A 12,887-nucleotide genomic window follows, 5' to 3' on the forward strand; every position below is an offset into this window, starting at 1 on the left:
GACTTGAGTGTTTGGGATATTTGAATATTTCAGTTGTTTCACACACTGGAAATGACTCGTTATTGCTGCACACAATCTCTTCCCTTCCAGAATATTTCCAAGCAGCTTTCTGGCTCCAAAGGCAGGAACAATCCAGCAGAAGGGTGCAGAATTCCCTTATTGGATTCTTCACAGGCTTAAAGACATAAATAAACTTTCAAAGTCAACCTGTAACCTCCAAAATGACTTTAATTGTTTCAATTCACACTCACACTCTTCATGCTCACACTCCAACACTTCCCTCAGCCCAAAAACGCTCACCTGCACCCCAAAGTCCTTTCTCAAAGTCATGGCTTTGTGCCTTTACTATGGATTTGAAATGCCCTGATTTTGGCATGCAAGCATTCAAGGTGTGTTAATGACTCGGAATTGTGACAGCTGCTGCAGAAACCAGCCCTTGGCTCCAGCACAGCCCCATTAAGCATCCATCAGAAACTACTCTGGATTTGCTCATTTATTACTCCTGCATGGCCCAAGGGGGAAAAAGGGGGAACAGCAAGACTTTCTTCCTCTGAAGCAAAATCATAAGCCACTTACTTATCTTAATGTCACGATTCCCACTGTTTGTCTGCATGATAATTAGGAAAATGAGGAGTAATGAGGTTTATTTATTTATTTATAAGCGTGACTTGAATTCAAATATCTCTAAAAAAAAAGACACTGCAGTATCTTATTACGTTATCAGAGGGATGGATTTTGCAAACTCAACTAAATTACTGAATGTAAGGAGACAAGAAATATTATCACCTTCTTTTGCCTCAGCCACTCCAAATTTATGTGGACAAACTTCTCCCATACCACTCCTGTGTGAAATTTTTTACAGCATTGACAGCTGAAATCAATTTCTGCTTTCAAAATTAAAGTTTTGTTGACTACTTGTTGAAACCAGGTCTTGCGTGAAATGGAAGATATCTCTTTGTCTTTAAATCTTTATATTATTTACCTTATTCAAAGTTTATTTTTATTTTCCATTTGGAGCAATGTGTCAGATTCCCCAAACACCCAACTGTACACACAAACTCCAAATTCCTGGCAGGAGGTTGAATTTCAAGCTCCAAAGTCCCCTGGACTTTGCAGGGCTGAGTGCAATTAAAGATCCTCAGCCTTAATAGGACTGGGTTATCAGGAGAATAATTCTTATTACTGAACTAAAAGGGTGTTTTTACATTCCCAATTTATTAAGCCTTACATTAAACTCTTCCTTTCTTTAAAATAGAAGAGGCAGAGCAGTTTTTTACTCCAGGCACATTGTGGTACAGCTACCACAGAACAAATCATATAATATTTGATAGGACTGAAAGATTTCTTAAAATTATATAAAACCCCCCAAAACCTACAGACTTCACCATGACATTCCACTTTTTTTCATCATCCTCTCCCTGAAATATCCTTTTTAATGGATCTGTGTACACCTGCTTTAGCTATATTGGCACCTATTGCTACAACACTTGAGCACCTCAAAATATTCCAGACAGTCACTGATATGGAAAGATATTACAAAGATAATAAAAAACCCTTAAAATTACATCTAAAAAGGACTTCCCTCTGGCTCTTCTCCAAGCTGAGACAACCAAGTGACCTCAGCCACTCCTGAAAACAGAAGTAAAACAAAGTGCCTGATTTACATCCCTCTGTCCCCCAAAACACCTAAATCTGGTAATTCAACCCAAAATGAGGAAAACCAGAGCACTCTAAAGGTGATGCCTTAAGTTTGAGCTTCCATGTCTTTCAGACTCTGTGCTGCCCAGGGGTGCAGCTCTGAGCCTCACATTCAGTGTCACTCAGCTCTGCACAGAGCAGGGAGACAAAACAAATCCTTTTCCAGATGCAGACCAGGGGTAAGGGTTACAAGTTTTCAGCCCAAAAACACAAACAGGGGTGGGCTGAAGGGAGGAACAAGAAGGATGGGACCTGACAACCTGAAGCTGTAATTGGACAATTAAACCCCAATGTGCAAATGGACCAAAACTTATAAAAGTGTGAGATCTCGTGACTGTTTGTCCATTTTGTGACCATTTTGGGTCCACCTTGGGTGTAGCCCTGGCCAGGCTCTTGTCCTGCCCAAGGTGTACCCTAAAGGCCTTTCAATAAATATCCACTTTATTCTCCAGCTCTGTCCAGTCTCTGTTCCAGGCCAGCCTTCCCAAGGCATCAAAGGAGACACAAGTGAATACATCCCTACCCAAAAGCAGCTTCATCTGAGAGCAAGGAAATATTGAATAAAAGTCTAGAGTGAGAGAGGCCCAGGCGATTGTTCTGTCGAGTGGAGGAGCCCCGGCGCCGTCGTGCCTCCAGCCTGGTGTCAAACCAACACGTTTTAATCCCTCACATGCATTTGTAGCGTGTCATGTACAAGGACAAGCCTTGACAAGGCTTTGATGTGGTTTTTGTTGTGTCACACGACTAGCAGGGTGTACGAGCTCCAAAGGCCCACAAGTAATCAAAAGGAGCCTGGCTTGGAATATTTATACATAAAGAACGGTATTTAAAACGTTCTTCTGCTGCTACCTCCAGGGCAGAAACAAGCCTTGTCCCTGAAAGGGGGAAGGTGTGTGGAAAAAGGGATTATTAGCCTTACTTTTTGCCCATGCATGACAAGGAATGATGATATTCATTTGGGGAGATAGCACGGCAATTTTGTTACTGTTCAATAAAAAGGGAGTAGCACGAACAAATTGGTTAATGAATGAGGGAGGAGAGAGCAGAGTATTATGCAGTGAATCTATAAAAATGAACTCAATTTGAATTCAACCCAAAGAACAAATTGATGGAGCAGCAGGCTTTGTAAAGCACTAGATCTTCATCTGAATGCCGAAATAACACAGTGATTAATTTTGCTTCAGTCAAATATCTTGGGGTTTGCTATATAAGAATTAAAAAATAACATGCTTTAAATGCTGCTTGACTATCAAAACATATTCACCATTCAAAAAAGAAAGCTTAAAGGGAATAAATGCTCCTTCTCTGTACTTTGCTTGCCTTCAAAATTCTCATTTTACCGTGTTTCTCCTGTCTGTCAAAGTTTGACACAGAGGAAAAAAAAGCCATTAACTGTTACATAGAAAAATTATAAAAAAGACATCTGTAACATGCTGCCAAGTGAAATGCTGAAGGAAGGAGAAAATTATTTCTGTTGTTCCACTGAAACAAATATTTTGAATGTCAGCATGGACGTTGTAAAGGGACAGAAGAGAGACCCAGGAAAAGGCAGCTTGTAGTTCCCAGGCTCTTCATGGCAATTTCAGAGAGGAAATAAAACATTTATCTGCCAGTTTATGTGACACATCATACTGGGATTCCAACTTCAGCACCACCCACAAGCTATTTTGAATTCTTTTTCCTCTATCAAGGTGGAGGGAAAACTGTTCACTTATTAATTCTAGACATCAAATGGGCCTTCACTTCTTCAAGGCCAGGTAAGAAAATCACTCATGATTTGCAAATATGTGACAGGCAGCCCCTTTTCTTACTGGGGAGAAAATTATCAACTTTATTTGCTCAGCAAGAATTTCTTGCTCACACAAGTAGTTTCGTATCACCTCTTTAAGATCCCCTAAAAGACCTACCCCAAACACCTGAATTTCTATCCCAACCTTTCAGTGCTGCATTAGAAATGACAAAAAAGGTGGAGAGGAAGAAAGAATGTGTGCCAGGAGAGACATAAACCAAAGGAGAAATATTTTGTTTATTCCAAGGAATATGAGTGCAGTCAGTGCAGCAGAATTGTGTATATTCCAAATATAAATGTCTTGCTGATTGATCCCACTTCCTTCTCTAAAAACCAACCAAACCTTCCCAAAACAGAACACACACACAAAAAAAGATAGATCCCATCCTCAATATTCCAAAATACCTTCTTCCTCCTGTCCTCTACGACAGGAACAACCAAACCCAGGTTTCTTTTGCCTGTAGGAAAAAGAGGTTTTGCTGCAACAAAACTGTTACTTCCAAGCCATAAAAACATCACAAAAATAACCATGTGCATAGGACTAAATCGAATTTTATGAGTGAAACTCCCCAAATCTCCACTTTCAATGAGCTTTCATGAAAAATTTCTACTTTCTAAATTATAAAACTGAGGAACAAGAGACAAAACAACTGTCAGTAGATTTAAGTTTGTACCGTGTGCTTCCCAAACCTTAAATCTCACGCTTAAATATGAGCCTTTAGTATTTTTACTGCCATAAATTGTGAATTACAGTCTCTGCTCGTGCTTGCTTCTCCAAAAGCCCTCCCTGCACCAAGCAATCCTGTTTTGCCTCAGGCTGTGTAGTTTACCTCAAATTATTTCAGAATCATCTAAAAAGATTCATTTTTCTATTAAAATGATGAATGAGCTAAATGAGGTATGTAATAAATACTGCAGGTTTGTAAACAGACTTTTCTCTTGAGAACTAATGCCTTAACTCATTTAATTCTTCCCCCTGGTACTTCCTAGTGAAGTCATCCTTAAAATATGGTTTGTCCAGGCCTGGTTGGAAAGAGCAGGAAGGGTCAGGATTTAATCTGTTTACGGAAAATAGGGAACGTGCCCATGACAAAGTTAATGATTTGAGGACAGGAAAAATAAATGCAGCCCCAAAGAGGAGGTCATTGCCCAGCACTGACTGGGACCAGTCACCCCAGGGTGATGGGGAAAACACCAAACCAGTTCAGGCACAGGAGCAAAAGACTCCATTTTAACAACCAATCTGTATTCAATTATGATAACAGGTCAGATTTCCTCCTCACATAACTCAACACACTTCAGCTCTGATATGGCCAGGAATGTATTTTGTCTATTGATTTCAGGGCTCAGAGAAGTAAAAGAACTTCACATCTCAAATAGGATTTTGCTAGGGAAAAATATCTCCAATAATCTGATTATCACAGTGACCTAAAGTGGAAAAAAAAAAGTGCTTTTTAATATAAAGATACTTCTACCACATTGATTTTCTTTTTTTTGAGTGAGGAATTTTTTGATAGAACTTCTTGTGCAGAAAATAATTTACAAAGCAATGAGATTCCTCAGCACCAACAGATTTCACTCTCAAACAGGTGCTTCAATGAAAGCCTGGAACAACACACGGGCAAATAGATATAATTGCATTAGTATGGATACAGACTTCTAATGATAGCAATAATCAAATTTTAATGTTCTGGTTACAGCACATGAACAGAACAATCTTTCTGTGCCTCTTCAAAGGGAAATGAGACTTTAATGTCATTGGCAGCTCAATAAAACCATTTTCTAACATACAGGCTCCTAATGACAACTCGTTTCAGCCCAGACAGAGGAGCAAATGTGTTCACAGTAAACTCCAGGTCATTATCAGGAGATGGAAATACAACAGGTCCTCTGCACTTTGGATAACTATTGATTTTCTACTCCATATTCTCCTCATCTCACCCTGACTTTCATAATGAGTCAAGTGACGGAACATCAATAAACTATTTGTGGCAAAGCCACCACATTGAAAGCCACTCTACTGTGGCCAACTCAACTAGGCCCAACTTCTAGATTTGCAGCAAAACCCTTCAATAATAAACATGGCAGAGAACAGGCCTAAGTGATAAAATATAATAGAAGTATTCTTGGAGCTGTCATAAGAACCTTCAGCCTCACCCTTTGCTGCAGAGAACAACACCACCACCAAAATTCTTTATGGCTGGGCTGAAATAAAAGATTTTATTTATTCTAAAATCCTTTTTCAAGAGGGATGGGCAGAAAAGAACATCATATCCACACTAAGAGAGTGTGGAAAAAAGAAGTATTTTTAACCAGCTGCAGTTCTTGACTTCAAGCACATGATGCACTTTGTCTTTTGGTGAAATCACACTGAGATGCTTTGCAAATGTCACTTCTCCAAAGTGAGTAAAGCTGAAGGTACAAAACCACCTCGTTCGGTGGCAAGGCCAGTTCAAGCAGTTCTCGTTTTGCTCCCCTGACAATTGCCCTCCACACACACTCTGCAATTTGCTCAATGGTTTTGGAGTTGTTATAAAGCAGATTGGCTCCATTTGGAAAAGCCTCCAGGATGGGTTTGTGAAGCATTTGCCTCAGTTCATACCTGCAGTGACACAACAGAAAAGAAGAACTGCAGAGAAGAAAATAAAGAAATTCTTCACCATCAAAGCACCCCTTGCACTCAACCCTGATGTACTGAGAGCCCTGAAAACAGGCCAGGAAACAGCCCTGAAGACAGGGGGGCAAGCAGAGGGGGAAAAAATACAGTCTCGGAATTATAGAATGGTTTGGGTTGGAAGGGATCTGAAAAATCGTCTCATTCCACCCCCTGCCATGGGCAGGGACAGCTTCCCCTACCCCAGGCTGCTCCAAGTGCCATCCCTGGACACTTCAGGGATGGAGCAGCCACGGCTTTTCTGAGAAAACTGTGCCAGGGCATCCCCACCCTCATTTTTCCCAGGTTCAGCTCATTCCAGGATCAAATATCCCACAGCCAGAGACGAGGGAAAAGCCAGAGGAGATCCAAGAGCTCTCCAGCACCCGGAGAGCATCACTTCTCCAAGACACAACCCCAAATCTGTGGGATAAGGAAAGCCAGGCTGTGTCCAAAATACTCCCAAGCCAGTGGCATTTCAAGGATTGCTAAAGGAATCGACAGCAGCTGCCTTAATTTCTGCTGAGTTAAGCACCAACAGTTGATTAAATCCTCACACTGATGCCACAAGGGACTTCCAGGGTTTGGATCAGGGTCTGGAAATTCCACTCTGAACAATAATTTCTACTTTTGCTGGCACGGATGTCACAATTACTCCTTTGCAAACCTTTGGATCGCCTCAAAATACGTTTCTGCAGGAGCTGACATTGCACCAGGAGGTTGCCAGTCCCCCTGAACTGGGGGCACTCCCTGGGACATGTCACAGCACTAAAGCACTTCAGGTATTAACACATCATTCCATCCTTTGTTGTCCCTCATTTGTATAAAGAGCTAATTCTAAACTAATTCTAACTTTTGGCGATGTTAACACTACAGATTTCTTTTTTCTGAGATTATAAGCAGCACTGGTATTACATTTCTTCAAGAATGGGAAATATGACTTCATTTTACATCTATTTGTTAAAACCTGAATTAGCATGCTGTACTCAATTCTTCCTTTCTCACCACAATTTCTTTTCCTTTGCACTATTTCAACAATTCAGCAGCAGCAAAGGAATTTATTTTGCTACTGACACTTCAGGAACATTTTGGTTTTTCTCCAAGAAGAGTCTGACAAATCAAATCTGGGCTCCATAAAATACAAACTTGCTGTAGCAGTTTACCAGAACACAGAATTCCTCACAGTACCTGACAAAGGATACACAGAAATGCATTTCCCTGTAGTATAGACTTTGAATTCAGCTTTGATACAGGAAATAAATGCACAGGTAGGGTGAGCAGTGAAGCCAAAGAAATAAAATCTGACCAACTACAGGAAAATAAAGGAGTTGGCTTATAGGAAGGTGAGAATTACTCAATATTTTCATATTTAAGGAAAAAGACAAAACCTTCTTGCTATTTTGTAATCTTAGAGTACGCACTTCAAAGAATGAACAAGCTCCAGTGGAAATGGCAAATCTGCAGTGGTGATAACAAGCCTGCACCCAAGAACCACCAAGTATTTCCAAGTCTCACAGATGGAACCAGGAAGACTGATCAAAACCGAGATGATACAAGCGCTAACTTTGATATTCTGAAGCAAGTGAAAATTAACCAGCAAAATAACTAAATTAAGCAGTTTCATATCCAAAACAAGGAATTTCTCGAGCATTTGGCTGAGGAGAAATCAAGCTTGTGCTTCCCAAAATCACCACAACAGGGAGAAAAAGATGCAAACCCCCAGTAATTATGCAAATCACAGTCTCCATTGTAAATCTTCAGCTCCTCATTAGCTCCAGGCCACAAAACTCTTATCTCTCCCAGACAATATTAAGAATCCAAGGATTTAAAGCACATAACTAAGGCTGTACCTTGGTCATAATTCCCTTCCATTCTCCTTTGTTCCCATGTTTTACAATGACAAAATATTCAACATTTGTTTACAACACTGAAATTATTCTTCAACAATAATATTACCACAGAGGTGGAAAAACATCCAGAAATAGCTGAAAAAGATACCAACCAACACTGAGGTGGAATTGATTTGGTTTTAAATTGGGATTTGGAAAAATAACATGAACATCAGACTTTAACTCCCACACCACAGACAAAGCTATCAATATTGAACTGACTGATTACAAAGATACCAACCCATAAACCTTAAAAACCTTGGATTTTACTCCAGATTTAGAGGGCCCAACAAATATTTATGTTGCTGCTGACATAAGTAACTTCCATTTATTTTCATAGCAATGCTCACAGTAAGTATTTGTAACTTTTCGCCTTGAAAATACCAATTTCTTTAGTATTCACACTCAAGTATATTTATATTTTTAAGGCATATTCCCACCTCAGACAATAATGATTATGGTTAAAAGAAGAGTCAATAGAGACTCACTAAAGCAAGCAAACACTCTATAAAGGAAGTTATAAATCTGTCAGACATTTGAAATGGACTGAACTGTATAATGTCAGTTTTCCGAGGAAAACAGCCAACCATATGTTCCAATTTCCTTGTCAGGAAGGTTTGATACGTCAGCTCTAATGAGAGATGATCCTTTTACGCAGAATTTTTCAGTGAGCTGGTTCCAAAGTTGGAAACCGGCAGCAAAACCTCTTAAAAAAAGGGAATATTTTGACCAAAATAAAATGACAGGCTGCTACCTAGTTGATACAGGTTAGCACATGGTCAGAGAGTAATGAACCACGTGTAAATGTATCAATCTCTGAGGGTCCAGCCTTTGCAGAGAAGTGACTAAAATTAATTAGCGAGACTGCTCTTCAGAGGTGTTTTGTAAAGTAAAAGGTTTAATGAATAAAAATAATAAAACAACAAATGTTACAGAAAACAAAAGATATGCCAAGCACAGGTGTCTGAGAAAACTCTGACACCCTGCTAGAAACACTCCAAAAATCTCTTTCTTTCCTTTATGCTCCTTCCTAAATACTGACTGTTTTAGGAGGGACAACCTGGCCTGCTGCCAATAAGGAGAGATACAGGGTTAGAAGAAGGGTGACAAGGTCCAAGAGGTGCATCTCTCTCGGCCCTGAGACAATCACTGCCAGGAGGGTATGGAAAAATGTAGATAAACTTCCTTAAAATGTCTAGAGGTAAACTGAAACTCCTTCCCTATTTGGAAACACCTGCTGAGGGTATGGAGTGCATTACCACACCTAGTCATAAAAAAAAAAAAGAAATAATTAGAAGAGATCTGCTCTCCTCTTCTACCAATAGGCCTGAGGAGAGAATTGCTCAAGTGATGGAACAGCAATAAACTATTTATGGCAAAGCCACTACATTGAAATCCACTCTACAAGACCATGCCCAACTCAACTAGGCCCAACTTTTAGATTTGCAACAAAAAACCTCCATTAATAAGTACGGCAGAGAACAGGTCTAAGGGATAAAATACAATCTGTGATTTCTGTAAAGTCTGAGGACTCACAAGGCGCTGAGCCTTCTGCCGCTCCTCCTCCGTGGCCGCTCTCTCGCGAAGGATGGCTCGAGTCAGGTGCTCGTTGGAGGAGATCCTCTCCCGTTCCAGGAGTTTGCCAAACTCATCCCGAACGTACATTTGTTCTTGTTTCAACCTACAAAGGAGGGGCAAGGAGATGGAGGCTGAGAGAAATTTCAAAACCTACTTTCCAAGCTGTAGTGGCTTTACATTTGCTGAATTCCGTTTTGCCAAATTTAGCGTAATGGTTCAAGCGTGTCTGCTTTCTTCTTTTTCTGGGAGACAGGATTTGGGAGAAAAAGGCTAAGGCAAAACAACGTACAACTCTTATCTACCCAAAACAATAAGGCTACCGCACCCCTACGTATTTTACTACCAGTGTAGTTTCAAAGTAGAGCAGTCACTTTAAAAGCTGTCACAGAAATGTTGTTTTTACTCTTGGCTTCTTAAGACGCTTAAATACAAATATTCACTAGAAGAAGGCAGAAGTTTATTTCAAATTGAAGTATGAAAATCTGAATACACAAAAGTTACAAGTTTTCACACCACTGTATATTACCATATAAAGTACAGCTGATTCAATGAAATATATTTTTAAGTAAGACAGAGAATTCTCTTGGTTGGCTGGGTTTCGTCTGGGTTTATGTATTTTTCCAGGAAAATCCTTTTCCCACTGGCCAGCAGGCATTCAATTTCCACCTAAAAGCTTTCCTGCACTGGGAAAGTGCTTTCCTCCCTCTAAACATGCCATAAACCCAAGGACTTCATCCATTTCCCAAGCTCCACGAAGATCGAAGGACCATAATCAACCTTTCCCAGCAATTTGAGAGAAGGAGAGAAAATAGTTATTGAACTTGTTGCAACCGAGGTAATAAAGGCAGCTTCAGGCCCAGAAAAGTCACAATATTTACATGTCACAGGCCATAAACAGGTTTGAACCCTTCAGTGGAGTACTTGAGACAAACACACCGCATCTCATTTTCATGGAAACACTCGGAAATCACTCGGTGAATAAAACTCGTGTGTTGTGACACCAAGCATGGAACTCAGAGCAGTAATGGAGCGATGAAACACTGGGTTTCAAATATATATATTTTTTTTTTTTTTTTAAAGAGTGATGGAGAGGAAGCTTCAATATTCTCAGTGCATTTATCTGTTGTCAAGGGAGCTCTGGAGAACAAATCCTAATGAGTCGGGTCACTTTGTAAAAGGTACCAACATTAGAGTACATTAGATTCTTCCCCAGGGAATACATTTAAGTGAGGTAGGGAGGAAAAAAGACAATTACAAGATGTATTACTTCAGTGCTCAGCTCCAAACCCTCTGAAATGCAGCAACCAACTGGGAATCTTTATAAAAGTTTATTAAGCTGCATCTTCAATTACTCCAGAAAAAAAAAAAAAAAAAAAAAAAAAAAAAAGGCAGATTATGCAGACATGGACCAAATTCCATTAAGTGATTTCCCAAGGTCCCCTAAATTATTCCAGCAGGATTGATATAACAAATCCTTCATGCAATCATAACAATCCTTCATACAGCACAGTCAAAACATGCTGGTTGTCTTTTGGATTGGAGAAATCATGTTTTGCCTAAAAAGGAAAAAAGTGTCAAAATAATAGTCTCAGCACCTTTTTCTGGTGAGCAACAGAGGGAGAGCATTTAATGCTTCCTTAGACTGAAAGAAGCTCCTTCCTCATCCTTCTTGGATTTGACCTTCTGCAAGTGGTTTTCCCTTAAAAAGTCTCTTCTTTATGCTGCTGCAGATAGCAGAGTAATTAAAAGATATGAAATATACTTGACATATAAAAGAGCTGAAAAATCCAGCCAAAAGTTTCCACATTATAAACACTGAAAAATTTAAAAAAAAAAAAACCCTCATGAACAAAACACAACCCAAAAAACCCCAAAGCAAAACAACCCCACAACACTCAGAAATTTACATTTATTCTTCTTTACATCAAATTAGATCTTCTTTTTTATCTCTCATTTAAATCTAGATCAAGACATTCAGTTCACCTCAGTCAAAGAAAATGCATTTTACTGTTTGGTTTTTTTCTTCCCTTTCCCTTTCCTTGCAAGGTGTTCTACCATAAAAGAAAGTGACACTATTTCATTATCGAATTTTATACAGTTTAGGACATGAAGAAACTTTTTTATGTCCAAGACTGCTCCTGGCAGCACTTTCAAGCAAAAATTTCATGTCTTTTTTATCAACTCTCACCCTTATTTGTGTGACCAGGATCACACAACACGATGAGTTCAACTCCTCAAGCATCCACCAAACTTTCGTTTAGGGCAGTTTTTACTCACAAAACAAAATTCCTAAACAGCTATCTCAACTGATTGAAATTCAGAAGAGTTTTTAACAAAATAAGCAGGATTTTGAAGTAATTTTCATTTATTTGAGTTCCATAATTGGGTGGCTTGTAGGAGCTTAATGAAACAAACACTCGGCAGATCCCGCTGATCGCAAACATTCGCCTGCATCAACCTCCAGTAGGTTTATTTCCTTGGCATTACAAATTCATTTTCCTGGCATTCAGCATGTACTGAACAAAGGCAAACATCAGCTGGATCTACAGTAATAAAGTATATTATTATCTGGGCAAAAGTTAAAAAAAAAAGATATATAAAATAATAAAATAGAGAGAGGCACCTCTGCAATTTGCGAGGAGTTGAACAGCACAACTTGTCACTACTCCAGGAATTCCACAGGAATTTTTCAAGTGACATTTTTAATTACAGCAGAGATAAAGGCTCAAGATAATGGTTCTTGTGTTTGAGCACAGAACTCCAGACAACAGAGAGTGTTACGCTGATCATTTATACAGAAAGGATGTTAAAAAAAGCTGCTGAAGCAGCAGAAAAGGCTGCTGGCTATACATTTTCCCCACACAATTGATATCTTTTTGAATAAAATCCTTCTAAATAATTATGAAATACTGCTTTAAGAAGTGTGGAGTGGCTGATTTAATGAAGTGTGGCATGCAAGGCAATCACTTCTCATGGTGCTATTGGAAAACACACATAAAGCATTAAGAAGCAGCTCTAGTTAAAGTCTGCGTTAACACTTCACAATATTTCATTTCTCAACTGCTTTATAGCACACAACTAACACCAAAAAAAGCAACAATTCCTGCCTTTCCCCAGCACTGTCGTTGAGAACTTCAACACTCTCAACTTAATGCTATGAAGAAAATTTATGTATCTGTATGTTTTTGTAAGAGGATGGGTAAATCCCGATAAACCAATCACCCAGGATTTAGGGATCTCCGAAGATTTATTCCCATCAGAGGGGCAGAACAAGGATTTG

General features: G+C 39.4%; 1 protein-coding gene across 2 annotated transcripts in view; it reads right to left on the reverse strand.

The window, feature by feature from the left end:
* CHCHD3 (coiled-coil-helix-coiled-coil-helix domain containing 3) overlaps positions 1 to 12,887 on the reverse strand; it is a 125,562-nt gene that overhangs the window by 81,308 nt on the left and 31,367 nt on the right. For both annotated transcript variants that reach the window (XM_066318879.1, XM_066318878.1), the window contains exon 4: positions 9,566 to 9,710. In XM_066318879.1, the coding sequence (XP_066174976.1) occupies positions 9,566 to 9,710 (145 nt within the window). The remainder of the gene's footprint in view (positions 1 to 9,565; positions 9,711 to 12,887) is intronic.

This window comes from Sylvia atricapilla, chromosome 5, assembly GCF_009819655.1.
Source record: "Sylvia atricapilla isolate bSylAtr1 chromosome 5, bSylAtr1.pri, whole genome shotgun sequence".
Lineage (NCBI taxonomy): Eukaryota > Metazoa > Chordata > Aves > Passeriformes > Sylviidae > Sylvia > Sylvia atricapilla.